This window comes from Sinocyclocheilus grahami, unplaced genomic scaffold (assembly GCF_001515645.1).
Source record: "Sinocyclocheilus grahami isolate Dianchi unplaced genomic scaffold, SAMN03320097.WGS_v1.1 scaffold57.1, whole genome shotgun sequence".
Lineage (NCBI taxonomy): Eukaryota > Metazoa > Chordata > Actinopteri > Cypriniformes > Cyprinidae > Sinocyclocheilus > Sinocyclocheilus grahami.
Window position 1 is genome coordinate 2,188,484 of NW_015505236.1, and position 20,732 is coordinate 2,209,215.

Here is a 20,732-nt window from a genome sequence, read left to right on the forward strand (position 1 = left end):
CTGGTCAGGGTGATCCACCTTGACTTTTATCCTCAGCAAGAGGCTTACCTTTCTGAACACGTTCATTCAAAATATTAACGGACAGAGCAGCATGTAGCATATATGATTAATTTTTTTATTTAAGTTTGGAGTGTAATGGATTAATTGTTTGTAGTTGTGCCCAAAATAGAAATATATTTTGAAATGTCCTAGACAGCTTGTGAACCATATGTACAGTCAGACAGCGTCACGCGTGACCATCAGATAGTTAGGATTTGTAAGTGGGCGGTGCATAACGTGTCATCCAAATGTAACCAATCAATGAAGGGGTCTGCGTAGCGCAGCCAATCAGAAAAGCGGTATTCACTTTTCAAAACCTGCCCGCCATCTTGCATGCCGTGCGCGTTCGGCAGGTAAACGTTACATAATATAAATATTGCGAATAATTTTGTCTCGATATAGCATTTTTTTGGACTTCTGTAACCCACCTTAATATAAAGGTAAGAAATATCTCCTATTATTTCAAACAGATGGATTAAAAAAAAAAAACTTAACGTGGCCTCAACGCCGAATAAAATGTCATTGTGTTCAAGTGAAACGTCTGGTTTAATATAGTAAGCAAAACTGTTTATCGATAATCTGTTGCTTTGTTAATTCAGGCATGATAAAATTAGAATTTTATATTACAAATGTAATATGAATCGCACACATCAGTTTGAAGGATTTAATTAGGAATTTTCTTTTTACAAGCGATATCAACAAAATTACAACTCTGAAGTCGGACCTTCTGTAAGAAATCAAGATGTCTGTTTATTTCTTAGATCTCTGCTGCGTTAAGTTTTGGTTGTATTTGTATTTATTTATTTGTTGTTTGTTTAACTAGAACCAACCCGTTCTGTGACTGCTCAGAGAAAAAGATTTACATGAAGTCAGTATGAAATAAATAAAAGAACACAAAAGTTACAGAGACATTATCCATGTTTTTACCAGGTCAGCAAAAAAGAAGCTATTAAGTTTGATTGGGGAAACAGCCTTTGATGTCAAAAACAAAGATAATCTCCCTTGTAAGAGTTGATAAGCTGTCCTAACTAAGCAAAACTATATGATTTTACAGAGTTGAATTATTACATTAAAATAGATCTAACGTTAAGCCTATTTATAGATAAGCTGTGACCTCTCTGCTTTAAATAATTATGTTCCTGTTGTAAAAACTCTTATAGGATGGACTCTCGCTTCGCTCACCTGTACAAGCGGGACAGCAGTGTGTCTATGATCCGGCTGAAGATATTTATTTATTTGTTGTTTGTTTAACTAGAACCAACCCGTTCTGTGACTGCTCAGAGAAAAAGATTTACATGAAGTCAGTATGAAATAAATAAAAGAACACAAAAGTTACAGAGACATTATCCATGTTTTTACCAGGTCAGCAAAAAAGAAGCTATTAAGTTAGATTGGGGAAACAGCCTTTGATGTCAAAAACAAAGATAATCTCCCTTGTAAGAGTTGATAAGCTGTCCTAACTAAGCAAAACTATATGATTTTACAGAGTTGAATTATTACATTAAAATAGATCTAACGTTAAGCCTATTTATAGATAAGCTGTGACCTCTCTGCTTTAAATAATTATGTTCCTGTTGTAAAAACTCTTATAGGATGGACTCTCGCTTCGCTCACCTGTACAAGCGGGACAGCAGTGTGTCTATGATCCGGCTGAAGATGTCCAGACGCCGGTCTCAATCTCAGAAAGAGAACCGAGACAAGATCCAGAACCTGCGCAGACATCTGGACCATCTGCCGGAGATCGAGCTCTCAATGGATGCATCCAGCCTCATGGCCACCCAAGACAACGCACCAAAAACAAAGGCAGCTAATGGTCAATATCATAGTTATTTTTGTTTAATTTTGTTTTGGCTTGGCCTTCCCCCCCCAAGTAGTTGCAATTGTACTTAACAGATGTAAATGCTGCTGCTGAGGAGAGAAAGAAGATGCTTGCTCGTTACAAAGAAAACAAGATGTTGCAGAAAGAGAAGGAAAAGCGGGACAAAGAGAAGAAAGGCTTGTTTAAGGTCAGCCTGTATAAGCCACAGCCACTCGGGTATCTGCCTTCAAACACTGCTGCACAAAGCAGAGCCAAGGTGAGTGATGGGAATAACGGTTAGAAAAATCTCACTCTTTAATAAAGAGTACCTTAATTTCCCATCTCATTCTTCATCATGACAGATCACAGAAACTAACCAGTCCACACGAGTGACCCGCTCAATGATGCGGAATCAAAAGGTATCATTTAGAAAGCTGAAGTGTCTCATTTCTGCGTCACTGCCATCACCAAATGAAATGACAGAAATAATGTCTGTTTTCAAACATGTTTCCCCGAACATACCCCCATCTGCCATTATTCAACAAACGGGTAGACCCGGGTCAAATTAACAACATTGGTTAAACCAAAAACCCTCAAACGCACGCATCAGCTTATCTTTATGTATATTACCTTTCAAAAGTCTGGGGTCAATGTGTGTTTTTTTTAATTCTATGCTTTTATTTAGCTAAGACTTTGTAATGTTAACAAAGTTCTTTTGAACTTTCTATTCAACAAAGAATCCTGGGAAGAAGAAAAAAATCACTGTTTCCACAAAAAATATTACAGCTGTAGCACAACTGTTTTCAAAATTGATCATAATAAGAAATGTTTCTTGAGAACCAAAACAACTTGTTAGAATGATTTCTGCAGTATCGTGACACCGAAGATTGAAGTAATGGCTGCTGATAATTCATTTTATATATTTTTTCAAAAACAATCTTACCAACCCCAAGCTTCTGAATGGTAATGTTTTGTCATCATGTAATGACTAAATATGTGCTATAGCATTTAAAAAAAAAAAAAAAGTATTTATGATTTTAAATCATGTAAGCTTTGTTGTTTATGTACCTGTTATATTACAGTCAGCAGCAGACAGACATGCTGTTCCAAAGAAAGGTTTGTTGTTTAACTTCTCATGTTTTTGTTTTACCTAATGCGAATCATACAAATCAACAAATTGTGGTGCATTCAAGTTGTTGATGAACAATCTTTGTGTTTGTACAGTTGAAAATGTATTGACCACCAGAGCTTCAGCCAAGACTAACTCAAAAGCTGTGACTACCACCAAAACCAGAGCAGCTACAGGTAAAATCTACTTAATTAAATTTAGGAAGATGTAAAAGATGCAGTTGGACGATGTAGTTAGAGGTTAACATTTTCATTTCAAAGTTCCACAAGAGCTTTTTTTACTGACCCCTAACTTTTGATCAGTAGTGTACTTTTGAATTAGGACCCCATGCAGAGCATGATTGTGCATGAACTTCTTTTACAGTTGAACCATCTGTAAGAGCTCCAACCACACGATCAGCAGCTAAAACACCAGCACCTTTGGTTAAACCGGTTACTGGTGAGTTTTATTATAACATTTTAAGCCTTGCTGTACTTGTGTTGCATGCATGAAAGCCACATTCTCTGTGATTTAGATTCAAGGATTGCAAAAACAAGATCAACTGTTAAATGTCCTGTAGCGCCCTCTTCAGGCAAAGAGAAAGATGTACAAGGTAAGAAAGATGGCTATTTTCTTCTTGCATATTTTCTGATATTGTACATGACATTGCTTTATATTGCCATATTGTTGCTCAGAAGGCATTAATGTTGTTTCATTCTAGCATTATTGGATAAATGTCATAATCTCATTATTTTTCTCAGGCAACACCAAGGCAATTATTGAAAATAAGGTAAGGTGAGCTGTCACGTCTTTTTGGCTTTGACATTTTCTGAAAACTGCAAATTATATTTTACATTTGGATATTTTAAGACTGCTGAGAAAAAGGACACTGCAGTTGATTTTTTAAAACCTGAGGAAGAGGAACCCAAAGCTGCTGCCCCCTCATTTGCCCCTCAGGGATTTGTGTTCCAGCCTCCTGTTGGTCTAAGTTCGTTCGAGCCTGCACCTCTCTCTCCACGTTCAGACAGCGCCTTCCTCTCACCGAGGTACCTTTAGAATTCATTCTAACAAACTACTTGATAATTCTATACTTTAAGGGGTCATATGATGCGATTTCAAGTTTTCCTTTCTCTTTGGAGTGTTACAAGCTGTTTGTGCATAGATAAGATCCCTAAAGTTCCAAAGACTAAAGTCTCAAACCCAAAGAGATATTCTTTATAAAAGTTAAGACTTGTCCACGCCCTCCTAAAACGCCTCATTCTAACACGCCCCCACATGTCTACGTCATTGTGTGGGAAGATTTGCATAACACCGCCCAAATGTTCACACAAAGAAAGGAGCAACTTTTATTCTCGCTGTAATCTTGTTGCTGCTGCTGCCGCCACCATGTCGTGAAGACGCTGTGTGTTTCGTTGTGAAAGTGAAACTACTTTGTTTGGTCTTCCAAAAGAGGACACAACTAGAAATCAGTGGTTAAGTTGTATTAACAACACTGTTCCAGAACAGTTCAAACCAAATATTCGTGTGTGTACAACGCATTTAACGGAGGACTGTTTCCTGAACCTACAATGCTGGCTGTTCTGACTCGCAACCTGTAAGTATGTTTTCATATTTAAAGAATTTGCCACTGATTCAATCGAGTTTTGAGCAGTGTAGATTAGTGCTTGTTTGTCATTTCTCCGATCACAAATGCAGACAAATGGTTTTAGGTTTACGCTGTGCGATACGCAATGCGTAAAAAGACAGTACAAGTCATTATAATCTGTAATTATGTCCCCACTGAATGTTAATGCTTTTGTCTCGTCGCTCCGGCCTGACAGGGCATTGCAATATGGTAGGGGCGTAACATTTCCGTCACACGCTTGAGGTATTCGGCCAATCACAACACACTGGATAGCTGGCCAAACAGAGAACACCTTGCTTTTTTTTATTTTATTTTTTTCAGACCGATGAGCTTTGTAAAAAATCGACGCGTTTCAGAAAGGCGGGGCATAGAGGAGCAACAATAATCTACAGTATTTGGAAAATAATGGGTTTTTTGAACTATAAACGCATTGCATTACACCAAATAATGTTCTTTTTAGCAGTGTCATATGACCCCTTTAAGTTGGTTCGAAATATTGTTTGTTTTTCTTTCATAGCTTCCTTTCTGATGGCAACGTGGAGCCCACCTTCCCCTCTCCCCCAAAACCTGTTCTCCCTGCTCCTTCCCTCTCCTCCCCTCCACCAGCTCTGTCAACCCCTCCAACAGATCAGTGTCACACTCCCTCAGTGTCCTCTCCCCCTCCTGCCCCGTCCTCCCCTGAGTCGTCCATCTCCACAGCACCATCACCTCCCTTGGCCCCCTTGGAGCCTCAGCATGATGTTGCCTATTTCAGGTGAGGCAGGTCTCTACTATTCTTAATAGAACAGAGTTGTGTTAGTATGTTATAGTACGATACATTTTTCTCAGTATTCTTTGAGCATTTATTTGAAATAGAAGTCTTTTGTAACATACATGGCATTACTGTCACTTTTGATCAGTGCAATGCGTCCTTGCTGAATAAAAGTGGCCAGTTTCTTTCTTTCAAAAAATCTTTGTCTTTTAAACAGTAGTGTATGTTGTTTCATTAGGGCAGTGATGGCCAGCGAGACTGAGCGTTTGACTGGACTTTCTGAGCTGTGGGTGTCACGATTTGATGATACTTCTATCCCGGAGGAGAGTAAGTCTTTAGTTTTGACCAGTATTTAATTTGAACCTGTCTTAATTCAAGACTAACAGTAATCTAACCAGGTTTTCAAGAAAGGCTGATTTATTTTTTCTGCCAAATCTGAAAGTGAAAATGACAATCATATCTAATCAGCATATTTCATGTACAGTTATTTGGAGTAAGTATATTTCTCCCTCTTCATGCAGTGCGAGACCAGATGCGTACGGCTGTGGGCCAGGCCAGATTGTTGATGAAAGAGCGCTTTGGTCAGTTCAGCAGACTGGTGGATGACTGCTACTTGGGCCGTGGAGAGAAAATAACAACCTGTACCGACTTGCAGGGCTTCTGGGACATGGTGTACTTTCAGGTGGGTTGATGTTACTTTTTAAAAGTGCTCAAATTCTTTCCAAGCCTTGTTTTAATGTTGTATTTTATTTAAATTTTATTTTTAATAGGTGGAAGATGTTAACAAGAAATTGAATGCCTTGAAAGAGGCAGAAGCAAGGGAGTGGAAAGAGGAAGTCAGGCCTGTTGCCAGAAAAAGAGTGGCCAAAGTATACCACATTATCAGCACCATTTTAATGTAGCATTTCAAAGAGGTGAATTGTGTAATTCTCATATCCCGTACTTTTATCCTACAGAAGCCTCCTGTTGTGGGAGGGAAGGCTGGAACAGGTGCCAGTGCTGCAGCTAAGAGTCGACTGGCTGCTGTAAAGGCCGCCATGAGAGCCAAGCAGGCTGAACCGAAAGCCACTGAGACTTCAGACAACATCCAGGATGACTCGAGCTCTGTTCCTGCAGCCCCTGCCATCACACTGCCTGCACAGACCGTGGTGTTTAATGGAGGCTTCTTCCAGGTGGAAAGTCCAGTCAAGCCATCAGGTAAGATCGAAACACATAGGATCTGATAACTGGCCCCTGCAAGTTTCAGAGTAAAGCACGGCTATGTGTTTTTGTACATGTGAGCAGCTGATCATCCAGTGTTTTAAGTGTCTCGGAGCTGCTTGAACTCGAACAAGTGCTGTGGTTTTATTAAAAACTCAAGCTCTATAATTTAATCTTCAAAGCAAAACAGCCATAAATATTAGTACTGTAATTTTACTGTTGTTCTGTAAAAGAAAATGTAACTAGTAGTATTAATTGTTATTAAATACTTTGTTGTTACAGTATAATGGTATTATTGCAATAATATGATTAAAAACACAAACCAAAAAGGTTTCTTTTTCTTTCTTTTTTTTGTCCTTTTGATCTCATTTCTCATTACTGCCTCCAGCTGTAAAACTACAGGATTAAACCGTAGTCCAAGTTATGCTTAAAAAAATCCTTAACTTAATTGCTTTATTGCTTAACTTAATTCACCTTTTTAACCTTATTCAATATCCTTTTGTAATGTTGTATTTGTTTTAATATAGATAATCTTCTTGTTTTTAGGTGCTGTTAGAAGATCGTGTCGAGCCAGTGCAGTTTCTTCACCCTGTGTTTCTAAGTTCAGCACTCCAGGCAGGCAGTGCAGATCTACTACAGTTTATCACGGTTCCCCTCTACCTAGCTTGTCTGCCACACCTCCTCCAATCCATCAACCTGATGTATTGCCTGTTTCCACTCTTCTCCGTTCTGCTGAGGCCCTCCCACAGTCACCCAGAGCTCCTCAGATTGGTCCTGACCACAACCAAAATGTTTCACCAGACACCGAGACCTGCTCCAACAGCCGTATTAACTTTGATTTAAGCTCTACCTGTACCCAACACACCCAACCAGATACCAGTAATGGACCAGAAAACAGTCCAGTAGCCCAAACACATGACTCACCCAACCAGTGTGAGCTACCTGTTGATTCTTCAGAACCTCAGCATGAAGAATGCATTCCAGAGTTTATGCTCAGTCCTTCTTCCCAAGAGGAACCACAAGAGAACTTCTCTTGTGAAGTCTCTGAAGAGAGTTTGCATGTCCAGCCTGGAGCAGATGCTGGTCTAGATACTCTATCCCAGGGCTCATCTCATAGCTCTTCAGAACCAGTGGAAGCAGAACCCAGTGTCTGTGCACCTGCTTCCCCTACCCTGATGCCCTCCACACCAACCAAAGATCTCACAGTTTCTACAGCTCTCTGTAATGAGGTCATTAACGGGTACGCTACGCTTCATGTGTATGTTAGTTGTAGCGTGAATTGTCACGTTTTGTGGTTCATAATCGTATGTACTCTTTCCTCTGTCCATACAGATCTCCAATCAGTATGGATGTTGAAATGACTGGAAATCAAGATGCTGAGGTAATTATCTACAAAATCTAACTATAGATGCACAATATTTGCTACCAAATGGGTTATTAATTGATATTGATATAATTTAAAGTTGATCTTTTAAAACCCCTAATAATTTAATAACGCTCTTAAATGTAATCTGCACTGTACATTTTAATGTTGTGGTGCCTAAATTTTAAATCAGTTGCACCATTTAAAATGATTGATTGTCAGATAGTCTGTTGCTGTTCATCCCAAAATGGATATAAATATTAGGGGTCGACCGATATGTGACCCTGGACCACAAAACCAGTCATAAGTAGCACAAATATTTGTAGCTATGGGTCAAAATGATAAATTTTTCTTTTATGCCAAAAATCATTAGGATATTAAGTAAAGATCATGATCCATGAAGATATTTTGTAAATTTCCCACCATAAATGTATCAAAACTTAATTTGAGTAGTAATATGCATTGCTAATAACTTCATTTGGACAATTTTAAAGATTTGGATAATTTTCCCAATATTTAGATTTGCTTTTGTTTTTTTGCACCCTCAGATTCCAGATTTTCAAGTAGTTGTATCTTCAGCCAAATATTGTCCTATCCTAACAAACCATACATCAATGGAAAGCTTATTTATTCAGCTGCTTTGATGTATAAATCTCAATTTTAAAAAAATTGACCCTTATGACTGGTTTTGTGGTGCAGGGTCACATTTGTTTTTCAGGGCTGGTAATGATTATTACAGATCAAGTAGACTGATAACCAATATTTTGAACTGATATATGTTGGGTGTTAAAAATAATAATTAATGTCAAAATTAAGAATAACAAGGACTCTGACAAAAACTCTTTAAATGCTTTTAAATTATTTTATCAGCAAATCTGTTTTGAAAATGACCGATAACCGTAAAAATATTTAATATTGGCGCTGGTAATCGGTCAACTCCTTATATCCACACATATATTATATCATACAGATTCGAAGCACAACCAAAACAATGTTCCTCTGCAAGACACATACAGGTTTAACCAGTAGAGGGCCAAACATTTTCATAGCGTAGCTTTAACCTTATTCATCGTCTGTTTTATTACGTCTTATATTGATTTTTCCTTACTGCTGGTTCGTCTGGTCAGAGGAGAACTGGCCCCCTGACTGAGCCTGGTTTCTCCCAAGGTTTTTTCTCCATTCTGTCACCGATGGAGTTTTGGTTCCTTGCCGCTGTCGCCTCTGGCTTGCTTAGTTGGGGACACTTCATTTCCAGCGTTATCGTTGACATGATTGCAAAGATATTATTTAAACTGAGCTGGATGTTGACATCACTGAATTCAATGATGAACTGTCTTTAACTGAAAAATTAGTGTTTACTATTGTCATTTTGCATTATTGACACTATTTTCCTAATTAATGCTGTTCAGTTGCTTTGTCACAATCTGTATTGTTAAAAGCGCTATATAAATAAAGGTGACTTGACTTGACTTAACCTATATTGTATATCCCTAAATCCTACTCTTTTGTAAAGTGAACAGAATCTACAGAGATTTTTACTTGAACTGGATAGTTTGAGAATCATCATCTGATGCATTTTTCCCAGGGTGCTACTGGTTTGGACATTGAGCGTTACCTGCAGCCAACAGTGAGATACATCATGTCTCTTGCACAGAGTCCTGCAGCAGAGAGGTTCTCTCTTGGGGCAGTGGATGCTGAGATGGAGAGTCCGGTGACTCAGGCAGAGGAGCGCCCGCATGATGTCTTGGCAACACCTACAGGTAGTTTATATCCCTGACATCATATCACAATGTTATTAAAGGGGTCATCGGATGCCAATTTTCCACAAGTTGATATGATTCTTTAGGGTCTTAATGAAAAGTCTATAACATGCTTTGGTTAATTTCTCGATGGTAGTGTAAAAAACACCCTTTTTACCTTAAAATCAGCTCTTTTCAGAGCAACCTGTTTTGTTGCATGTTCCATTAAATGGGTCATATGATGTTGCTAAAAAGAACATTATTTTGTGTATTTGGTGTATGCCGCGTAAACACAAAACCATGTATGCATTTGTGATCGGAAAAATGACAAACAACAAGTGCTACTCTACACTGCCCAAAACTCGCATTTGAATAGTCAGTGGCAAATTCTTTATATATAAAAAAAACTTACTTGCAGTCTGTGAGTCAGAACAGCCGGCATTGCAGTCTACTCTACCAGGATCAGGAAACAGTCCTCCATAAAATGTGCTGTGCACATCGGAATATTTGGGTTGAACTGTTCTGGAACAGTGTTGTAAATACAACTTAATCACTGATTTCTAGTCGTGTCCTCGTTTGGAAGACCAAACTAAGTAGTTTCGCTTTCACAACGAAACACAGCGTCACACACTGTGTGTGTGTCATCACACACCGAGCTCGAGTCATCCTGGATGTTGTCTTGAGTGAGCGGCGGGCTTGCAGCAACCACATGTGACGACCCTGAGCTGGGCTCCGCTTTGTCCACGGTGAAAGGCGATCCGGCGATCCACAGCGCAAAGTTGATGTATTTCCTCAGCGACCAGCACGGATCAGCTCTAGGCATGACGAAGCGGATATCATCCTCTTTTGGAAGGCCAAACGAAGTAGTTCGTAAAACACAGCGTCTTCACAACATGGCGGCAGCAACAATACTACAGCGAGAATAAAAGTTATGCCTTCTTTCTTTGCGTGAACATTTGGGCGGCGTTATGCAAATCTTCCCACATAGTGACGTAGATATGTGGGGGCGTGTTAGAACAAGCCGTTTTAGGTAGGCGTGGTTGACTTAACTTTTATAAAGAATATCTTTTTGGATTTGAGACTTTAGTCTTTGCAACTTTACAGATCTTATTTATGCACCAAGAGCTTGTAACACTTCATCATATGACCCTTTTTAAATGCTAATGAGCTCTTCTCACCCCTACCCTCTCTTCTGTGGGGTGATGAGCCGATCTCATGAGACTGTTTACTTTAGCCCCATTTAGCCACGAAACTTGCTAACTAGAACATTATTAGAAAAGGTGATTTGCAAAGATTCATAAAAAAAAACTCACTACTTCTGTAGGTGAAGCTGGATCACGAATAATTCGCACGAACATAGACGCATTTAGGTAGATCGGGGGCGCATTCCCTTCAAAAACAAACGTAATCCACTGCGTCTTCAGCGGCTCAGATGTCGGGAGTAAATGACGACTGCTATATTCATTATTGCATCCAGAACACCTTAATCGCTATGGAGACATTCTTGTCTATGTCCCTGCTCCAGCGTCGAAATAATCAGTAGCCCCTCACTGCAGAACACAAGATCCAGGGGCGTGGTTGGATCCACATCTAGGGGGTGGAGATGGGCGGTTTAGGGATCAGGGGTGGAGACGGGTAGGTTTAGGTATATGTAAGATGGGAGGAGTTGGATCTGGATCCGACCACGCCTCCTGGATCTTGTGTTCTGCAGTGAGGACCATCTCGAAACAATGGCGGTCGGACTGTTCACAGCTCACTCAGGGCGGGTCTAAGGTAAGACGGCCGTGTCAATCAACAATCGTGGGAGCGGTCTTGGTCTGTGTGACGTCACACAGACAAGAAGCTAAGAACGGCTTGATTTGAAAAAGGGGATATTATTTTTAGGGATTAAATAAAAACCACTGGGTGGATTTTTATCATTATAGGGTGGATGTGTATGCACTCCAACACACATTTATGTTCCAACAACATGTAAATGTGAATTTTGCATCCAATGACCCCTTTAATGCTCACATGTGGTTTATTGGGGGCACGTGGGCGCTCACACTTCTCTTTCTTGCACTCCTGTCTCAGCTCTTCCCGGAATGGTGTTCTCACCCCAGATCAGTCAGGTGAGTTAAATCTTTCCTTTATGAACTGTCATTCCCTCTGTCTTTCAGCAGGGTTCCCTACAGTTTTCCAGTCATGGAAATTCACAAACCTAAGAGCAATTTTGATCCGGTAAAATATCTTGCAGCTGTTAATTTTATTTTATTAATTGGATTAATTTCATTTAATTAAGAATGAGATTCTATTAATTTCCTTAAGCTTTTTTCCAGGCCTAGAAACCACAATTTTAAAATGATCAGGTGTTTCCAGGTTTTCTATGACTGTGGGAACTCTTTCAACCACTATATCACAACTTATTAAATTTCACAATTTTAACTGTAGTATCTTCTGTCTATAAACATCTTGTTCTACAGATGTCGGAGAATCTGTTGCTGTTCTCCCCAGAATGAAAGGAGAAAGTGAGACAGTCAGTGTGTGAAAGTGACCTGATCTCATTCACACCTTCCACGTACAAATAAAAGCACATCCACTCACTCTTTGGATGTGGATCATTTTATTTCATTTTTTGGTTTGTGCTTGAATTAGATGTCTTTTTGGTTTGTTGTTGAATTAGACTCCTTTGATACTTAATTTGTTTGCTACTTTTTGTACTTCATAATGAGCATATTTAGATACAACAATAATATTTCTATGCAGTTATGACCTCAGAAAATATATTTTTAAGGATTTTAATGTCAAAAGATTTTGTGAAAGCCAATTAAATAAGAAAACAATATACCATTCTGTGGATTTACTACTTTTTCTTACTACCACTGGTGACTGACTGTTTTGAAATGACAGATGTGGTGGAGGTCACAGAGGTCATGGGGGTAGAAGGCGAGCAATTAACATCATTGTTTGGAACCTCTCGGTTACCATCTTCCTCTTGTTTTTCCCCAGCCTCCAGCTGTTCTATATATCTGAAAAAAGTCATTTTGTTAATGGGCTTCAACAGGCCAGTCCACATTACACCGACAGACGACTGAGTATAGTGTCATGTCTCAAGCCGTGGTCACACTACACTTTTCGTTCCATTGACTTCCATTCATACGTATGCGAATGCGTCAGACCGGAAATGCAAGCCCGTGTGAAAAGTTTTTGCATTTCACTGCATTCCAAAGTTCAAGCTTGGTGAACTCTGGCCTGCGAATTCGCATCACGTGACACCATGTGACCAACAGCAGATTGATACGTCACAGCATGACCTCCTATCTGAATTAAAAGAACATAAATTTAAAACTGCAGCGCAGCAGGAAAGTGGAGTAGATTGTATGTTTTTACATTTTAGGTGTATTATTATTGGTTGTGTTGAATTTAAGTTTTTTTTTTTTTTTTTTTTAAAGATGCTGCAGAGCATGACATCAAATCACGACCGTTGCAGCGTCCAAATGAATTTCGCATGCTCAAAGTCTAGTGTGACCGCGGCTTCAGACATTCCATCCACAACCCAATAAATGCTGATTCAACATGTTTAATCTGTAAAAACAAGCATAGACCAACACCAACACACTGATCAGACAAATGTTTGCCAGCATCTGTCGGTGTAGTGTGAATTAGAACTTTTCTTGGAATCCGGGAAAGCACTCATTTTTAAATACCTTGCATTGTCAGCCTCTGCAAGAGAAATTCTCTTCTTTTGTCTCAGCCTGAATCTCTCCTCCTGTAGCTCCACACTGTGCTCATATGCAGGGAAAAATATCTGCGTGAAGAACTGCTGTGTTTTCTGCATCCAGCCCTTCAGTCCTGTCTCTGAGGATATGAAATTACCCCACTATTAGTCATAAATCAGAGATGGAGAAATGTACTGTTTGTGGAGGAAGTATATGAAGTACTAATGTTAGTATAACTATATTCCAGTAATCTGAGACTAGACCTGTAGTAATGTTGTTACTTTACGCATGATAAAGGATTAATCAATATAGTGTAGTGGTTCTCAACCTTTTTCAATGCCAGGCCCGCTAGTTTTGTTTAAAAAAAAAAAAAAAGTTTCACTCCTACAGTTTGTGTAATTGTTAAAAAAAGGGAAAAATGTTTATTAACTTTCCAAAACTTTTAAGAGCTGAATGTTCTTTAGGCTTCTACTCTTTAACCAATTAATTTATATCACTCTTCTAGTAGTTCATGATTTACTAGGATTTTTTTTTTTTTTTCAAACTCAAAGATATTTGAACTAAATTTCTGATAAATATTTCAGAGTTTCACACTAATATTTTATTAATTTGCATGACTTTAACAGGTCTAGAAATGTCACTTTTAAAATCAGGCTACCTCATAAATCCAAGTTTTCCAAGGCAGTGAGAACCTTAGTTCTTCAAAGGAAACAACAGTTGTTGAGGGAGTATATGAAAATAAGAAATCTTTTGATTTAAAATCATCTTGAGGCCCCTTTGGAAGTTTGCTGAGGCCTCCTGGTTGAGAAGCACTGATACAGTAACAAGACTGACCGTCAAGAATTGTATTTGTGAAGTCAAACCATTGAAAGCAAGCACAGGACTTTGGCTTCGTTCTGTCTCCTCGGGTAGTGACGACTGAAACATTTCAAAAGATGAGAACAAAAGACTTTGTACTGTGAACATGGGAGAAGATGCTAGAAAAGGGATGATTTCTTTCTTAAAGCAGCACTATGTAACTTTTGGCGCTCTAGCGGTTAATAAACAGAACTGCACACATCCCGCGGAAGAACATTCCAACCGGAGCTACTTCTCTATTTATGTCTGGCGATTCACGCAGGTATGTGTTACTCCGCAGCGGTGACTACCCGACCAGGCTACAATAGTCCAAATATAAGTACTTATTATAAGTGTACCGTAGTGACTAGACAAAAGTAGTAGACAAAAACGCGGTTTGGAAGATGAATTCATGATGTACTCGCTCATTATATACATTTAGTAAATTTTGAACACAGAAAAAGTTACATAGTGCTGCTTTAAAAGTAACAAGAAAAAATCTATTTAAATGATGTAACTATAATTTAGTGAACAAGAACAGCAGGACAGGCGGCACATACCTGAAGTGAACTCAGAACAGTGTCCTCCTGATGACTCTCAACATCAGTTTGGATTCTTTGGCCTTTCACCTCAGCACAGCCCAACAGTGCCTCAAAAAACTCCAGAAAGCTCAACTACAACCAAAATCATTTATCAAGTCAAATCAAAATATCATCAACCAAATACCATCAGCTACTGACCTTCAGGTCCAGGTTGCTGTAGGTTCCATCATAAATTGCTGGACTGTCCACAGAGAGGATCTCCAACACTTTAGACACAGTTAGCTCACTGTCATACAGATAGAGGTCCTGTGAACAAGACTATTCATAAGAATCATGTATGAATAATTCTTAGTAAGCTGAGACTAGATCAGAGTTAGAGGCCTGTTACCTTAAGCATCCAGACAAATTGCCTTACAGTCAAGATTGTGTCAGACTGGACTGAACTGGCTTTACACAGAGCCTGGTAAATTTCCCAGCATCTGTCGGAGTAGTTATATGCAACCGCAGCATGGACAGGATGGCAGAACAGAGGCCCTAAAAAATGTGTGTATATATATATATTATACATATAATATATAAGTAACTATTGTAATAATAAATAATATATTAAGTATTAATTATAACATTTATTAGAGTTTATAAATAATTTTATACAAAAAATTAATTCTCTAGAGTCTTTATCTCTACCTTTTACGTGTTTGGCATTGGGAATGATGTTCTGCCTCATGAGCTTCGAAAAACATGCTGCGAGTATGTTAGAGGATCTAAAACATGACAAAGTAATTTGTGACTTGATGAAAGCATAAAAAAACTCAAACCTTTTTATTATGGTATGAATGTACTCACTCAATATCTTTGTGGCAAATATGATATGCTACAATGATAATATAGCTGATACACTCTCTCGGTAGAATGGCAGCAAAAGGAGAATGAACCTCATCTAAATTCAGACAATGACAACAAGCCATTTAATTATGTGTAATAGATTTTGTGACAAAAGAAAAGCATCATCACTTAACGTTCTTATGCTCAAAGGCATTACCGTTGATAAGACGATCCATTTGCGCTACTGTGCTTCCATGCTGGTGAACTTTACAGTCCATGAGAAAGCGAGAGAACTGCAGGTTGGTCAGTGGGAATATTTTGTCTGAAGACTGCTCACGTCCAAGGCAGCTGTAGAAGCTGTATATTTCCCTTAACAAACCAATGTGTCTCACTACCGCAAATTCCACCTAAACAGATGTAAATAAAATAGTACTTACACACAGGCTCTGGATTTACCTTAGGATTCATCTCAAAATAGGACAAAAACCTGTTTAAGTTCTTGATCTCTGTGGGCCTCAGGTAATCTACTTAACAGGGCTTGAATGTTCAAAACCATGTCAGATCCAAGCGGCGAGGAGCTTGTGCTTGACTGTGAAGCTCTGTTTGATGAATCATCTAATGTACAGAGATAAACACTGTTAAATTAAAGAAGGACATAAAAAAAAACCGTAGGGAAAACTCTGACGTCCTGTATGTAGGGGATAACGCACTGCCAGCAAGCCATTTTTGGAAACTAAACCCTGACAAAGTAATCAAGACCCCAGTGAGAACCAGTCGTCTCATAACATCCTGATGAGTTTTGTTGTAAGAATGACTGACTGTACATTATCTACTAACAAAATGAATGGACATTAATTATTCGAGTTTAATACAATACATATTTGTTATACATATTAAATAAATATACAAAAGCACACATTTTAGATTTTTTTATATATAAAAATTTAACTACAGATTTAAATGTAGGAAATCAGTTATCGGTTTAGCAGCCATTATTGAACTAATCAGAATCAAGTATTTCCAGAGAGCTAATAATATATTTTGCTTCTGTCCATGAATATTGCTTACTCTCGTCTGGAAAAGGAGTCGTAATTCCACTTAGGCCAGGAGTGAAGGCAGGAAATTCAGCCATGCCGTCCTTAATAAACTCCCCTTCATATACCCGTCCATTTTCAAAAGTGTACCTCCCCTGCAAAAGACCATCTGCAGTGTTGGAATCACAAAACCATCTTAGATCTTCATCATTTGAAAGGTGGTTTACCTTTCCATGTTTTTTGTCATGTTTCCACTCTCCACAATACACAGCCCCACTGGCATAAAAGAACTGTCCTTGACCATGACGCTTGCCCTGAACGAATTCTCCTGTGTACTCGTTCATACGAGGGTACTGAGAGCACGGAACTCTTTTACGCAACCAGGTGTGCGTTCCTTTTCCATCCTACATTAAATAAGAAACTTCTGCTAGAATTTCAGTACAAAATGATATGAAATCGGACATAATACAGGGAACGACCCTTAAAAAATGGGCAAAGTTAAACAGACCTGGATGCCGTTTACCCACTGCCCACTATATTGCTGATCCAACTGAACCCATCTCATTGTTCCCTCTCCATGCCGAACACTGTTCCTCCATTGTCCCTCATATACATTTCCAGATGGGTAACTTTTAGTGAAACAAAAATTGTAGCTTGTAAGGAGATATTGAGCAGAGTAATAATAATAATAAACATCATTTGAAAGTTTTTTTTTTTTAAAGAAATGTGCATTAATATCACATACCACCGCGTTCCCCAGCCCTCTCTGCAATTGTTCACCCATTCTCCCTTGTACCATGATGTGGCTGCTAGGTTATAGTACATTACACCCTGCAACCATTAAAGGACACCAGTAAAGATATTTATTATTAAATGCATGTGCGGAATGTTAAGACAATGGATGTGTGTATGTACATACCTGCCCCTGTCTTTTGCCCAGATACCACTGACCTCTGTACACGGTAGAGGTTTTGGCACATTTATACACTCCGACACCATGACGCACACCTCTGTGTGCCTCTCCCTCATAAGTGCTGCCATCCAGCCAGGTGTAAGTCCCATGTCCCATGGGAACATTTAATTTGAAATCACCCTGCCAAATGCAACAGGAGGGAAATTTTTTTAATTATTGGCGAAACTCCAGAAAGTGTATGTGTAAATAAAAGCACTGGGGTATTATGTGACTTGTTTCAAAATGTACATGAAGATGAAGCACAACTTAAGTGACCTGTGTTAACTTTTTACATACCTGATACTTTAAACCGTCTGACCAGATATATTCACCATGGCCATGCATTAACCCGTGTGAGAAACTACCCTGAAGATCGCACAATTTTAGAAATCAGTTGATAAAATGCTTTTTTTCAAGCAGGGTCTGTAGTTGGACATTTGAGTAAACCAATGACAAGAAAGTGTTTTTTTATCAGCATTTTTCATTTCTAAATGTTTTTTCTATAATTACAATGTACTTGAATATTACACAGTTGTTATTCATAGTTTATCTTTATAATGAAAAGTGATATACAAATAAATTATAATGTAATTGAAATTTTCCATTATAGTGTAAATACAACATACATTTTCAGACATTTTTTTCATTCATTTTCATTATTTACACATTTTTAGTTTTCTAACTAAGATCTGTTGGGTAATATATAATGTAACGTTAGTAATTGAAAGTTATTATCATTTTACTTAGACTAAATTATATTTTAATTCGATTTATACTGGGGTTTAGTCCCGTCGCTTATCAGTCACCTTGTAAATGTGGCCACCTTGAAAATAAGCGACACCTTCTCCATGAAACATGTCTCCACTCTTATCACCCTCATATCTGAGGACAAGAGATTAACAACAAACACAGTAAACATTATTAGTCACCAAATCTGGGTGTTATCATTTTTGCAAGAATGCGTGTCTAACCTTTCCACGATTATATGATGAAGAATGGGAACTTTACGGCACTGCTCATGCTCGTGGTTCTGTTGCTGGTCATTGGTGGGCAGAGATGCGGCAGATGCGGAACACACAGTGGAACGCGGTGACTTTTGTACATCGCCAGGCTCTGCGACGGACTCTGACAGCAAACTGGACGTGGAGGACTCTCCTAACGCTTTACTAAACGTTGGTTCTGGTGTAGATCTGTTAGGACTTTTTATTTTGTATCCTTTAGCCATCGTTGGTGCAGAGAGGTAGAAGTGTCGCTAATACACCGACTAGCTGGAATCCCAGTGGAGTGTACATAGTAACACGCTATCGGTTGCTAGGGAATGGCAAGTACGGCAAGTTAGACTTGCCAAAATAACTCAGAGGACCTGTTGAATGCAAATATTGAAATATAATCTGGAAAAACTCTTTAATCAATATTTATCATAATAGTTTTATTTTTTTTTTAAAGTCATGTGCTTTTGTGCAGGCACATTTAAAGGGACAGTTCACTCAAAAATTAAAATTATTTATCTGTTAATATTTACATCTTTTTGTCGTTCCAATTACTTACATTTCAGAGGACCTGTTGAATGCAAATATTGAAATATAATCTGGAAAAACTCTTTAATCAATATTTATCATAATAGTTTTATTTTTTTTTAAAGTCATGTGCTTTTGTGCAGGCACATTTAAAGGGACAGTTCACTCAAAAATTAAAATTATTTATCTGTTAATATTTACATCTTTTTGTCGTTCCAATTACTTACATTCTTCTGTGCAACAAGGAAAATAATACTTTTAAGAATGTTGGTAACCAAACCGTTTTTGAGGACTTACATTTTATGAACAAAAATAATTTATCAATTGTCTTTTATATTCCACAAAAATAAGAAGGCATACAGGTTTGGAACGACATAAGGGTGTGTAAACCATGACAACTTTTATTTCTGTACTAAAACTAATCCCTTTGGATCAATTATTCAATCATTTTTTATATTCTGTAAAACACATGCAATAGGAGGCTATGGATTTGGAACTTTAAAATCTACTCACTTTAAAGAAATAATAAATACATTGTGAAAAAAGTGACATTCCAGTTAGATAATTACAACAACATAAGAGTGCAAACACATAATGAAAAACTTACTTTATTATAAAAAAATACAAATAATAAAATATTTTATTAAAACAATAGTGTTTGACAGACAATATAAAATTGGGGAAAAAAACAGCAAAAATGCAGTTGCTTCAATCCTGAGAAACCATATCCAGATTAGCAAGGTGTCTCATGGTAGGTCTACCATGTGGACAATTCCAGGGCTGTTCAATTTCCCCCATGTGAAGCAGAAGTTTCTTCATTTCACTGGTGTTCGGGGTAGTGCCAACCATCACCTGGGTAAACAGACACACATTAACAAACCGTACAAGACAACAACACAAACATGCAACAGCTCAATCACACATTCTGTTCTACCTGGCAGGTATTTATTTGGGTACAACTGATAAATAGCAGACAGGTAGGTTAGAACCGGGCTGGAAAATAATTTTGACAGGAGGAAAAGCCTACTGCACTCACCGATTTGCGACATGCTCTGGATGCAAACATCTGCCTAACTCGAGAAGGTCGGCACATGATTCCAGGACTGTCGCTAAGCATGAAGATGAGTTCTTCAATGTCACTTGGGCCAAAGGTCCAATTCTTGCTCATAGGTAAAGACACCAACTTTACCCTCTGCATAACCTGAGCTGAAAAACAACACATCCCACGTCAATCTGGGGGAAAAGGTACCATATAAGATAAGAAACACAACTACAGTAGATAACTCACCATCCTCATCAATGAGGAGGTCAAAACCATTCTTTCTGAAGATTTCAAGGTTTTCCATGAGCACGGTTTCACTGATAGCTGGGAGGTTGAGACTTTGTGGACTGCATATTAAGGAAGAAAAAAAATAAGTTAGCTTTAAAATAAATACCTGCTTCCAGTTTCACTTATCTCTGCAGAGTGTGACTTACACTATGAGTCGCTGTCCCTTTAAGACCGTATTCTGTTGTAGCATCTCAAAATTGTACTTTTCGTCTGTGGCATGCTGGTCAATTATGAAAAGGTCGGCACGGTGCTTTATCAAAAGGTGATAAATCATTAGATCTGTCACAATCAAAACCTTTCCGAACGTTGCAAATAGTTGATTCGGATGACGAGGATGATGCATGGGTTTGGGCTGATGTGGAAAAGCTAAAAGAA

At 38.4% G+C, this 20,732-nt stretch overlaps 2 protein-coding genes and 1 pseudogene across 6 annotated transcripts; 1 reads left to right on the forward strand and 2 right to left on the reverse strand.

The window, feature by feature from the left end:
* Positions 1 to 366: 366 nt before the first annotated feature.
* On the forward strand, positions 367 to 12,383 carry LOC107584128 (disks large-associated protein 5-like). Of its 5 annotated transcripts, none has more exons than XM_016270599.1 (21): positions 367 to 392; positions 1,200 to 1,263; positions 1,696 to 1,852; positions 1,933 to 2,114; positions 2,200 to 2,256; positions 2,920 to 2,953; positions 3,062 to 3,142; positions 3,330 to 3,404; positions 3,481 to 3,558; positions 3,707 to 3,735; positions 3,816 to 3,991; positions 5,087 to 5,323; positions 5,559 to 5,647; positions 5,842 to 6,002; positions 6,091 to 6,189; positions 6,277 to 6,517; positions 7,067 to 7,760; positions 7,853 to 7,901; positions 9,538 to 9,643; positions 11,696 to 11,733; positions 12,085 to 12,383. In XM_016270599.1, the coding sequence occupies exons 1-21, from the start codon at positions 373 to 375 to the stop codon at positions 12,118 to 12,120; spliced, it is 2,703 nt and encodes a 900-aa protein (XP_016126085.1). In that variant the 5' UTR covers positions 367 to 372; the 3' UTR covers positions 12,121 to 12,383. The 5 variants fall into 5 exon arrangements, with proteins under 5 accessions (XP_016126085.1, XP_016126081.1, XP_016126082.1 ...); XM_016270595.1 differs by having other exon boundaries at positions 9,469 to 9,643; positions 12,085 to 12,382; XM_016270597.1 differs by lacking the exon at positions 367 to 392 and adding an exon at positions 399 to 479 and having other exon boundaries at positions 9,469 to 9,643; positions 12,085 to 12,382.
* Positions 12,384 to 13,223: 840 nt separating this feature from the next.
* rsph10b (radial spoke head 10 homolog B) lies at positions 13,224 to 18,735 on the reverse strand. The gene is made up of 17 exons (XM_016270693.1): positions 18,482 to 18,735; positions 18,317 to 18,392; positions 17,808 to 17,876; positions 17,478 to 17,651; positions 17,304 to 17,389; positions 17,067 to 17,187; positions 16,786 to 16,962; positions 16,593 to 16,713; positions 16,012 to 16,139; positions 15,742 to 15,931; positions 15,546 to 15,639; positions 15,387 to 15,463; positions 15,088 to 15,233; positions 14,898 to 15,005; positions 14,718 to 14,831; positions 14,184 to 14,238; positions 13,224 to 13,459 (listed from the first exon to the last, which is right to left on the reverse strand). Exons 1-17 carry the CDS (start codon positions 18,733 to 18,735, stop codon positions 13,224 to 13,226), a joined length of 2,226 nt encoding a protein of 741 aa, XP_016126179.1.
* Positions 18,736 to 19,692: 957 nt separating this feature from the next.
* LOC107584130 (mismatch repair endonuclease PMS2-like) overlaps positions 19,693 to 20,732 on the reverse strand; it is a 19,088-nt pseudogene continuing 18,048 nt past the window's right edge.

What these genes read in the sequence shown, in the direction of transcription:
- rsph10b (XM_016270693.1), bottom strand. Translation starts at nt 18,735, where the DNA reads ATGGCTAAAGGATACAAAATAAAAAGTCCTAACAGATCTACACCAGAA. An exon ending in GAGGGCTGGGGAACGCGGTG is followed by an intron (nt 17,188 to 17,303) that starts GTATGTGATATT and finishes TTTCACTAAAAG; the next exon opens with TTACCCATCTGGAAATGTAT. An exon ending in TCCTGTGCTTGCTTTCAATG is followed by an intron (nt 13,460 to 14,183) that starts GTTTGACTTCAC and finishes TCATATCCTCAG; the next exon opens with AGACAGGACTGAAGGGCTGG.
- LOC107584128 (XM_016270595.1), top strand. Translation starts at nt 373, where the DNA reads ATGCCGTGCGCGTTCGGCAG. An exon ending in AAAAACAAAGGCAGCTAATG is followed by an intron (nt 1,853 to 1,932) that starts GTCAATATCATA and finishes TGTACTTAACAG; the next exon opens with ATGTAAATGCTGCTGCTGAG. An exon ending in TACTTCTATCCCGGAGGAGA is followed by an intron (nt 5,648 to 5,841) that starts GTAAGTCTTTAG and finishes CTCTTCATGCAG; the next exon opens with TGCGAGACCAGATGCGTACG.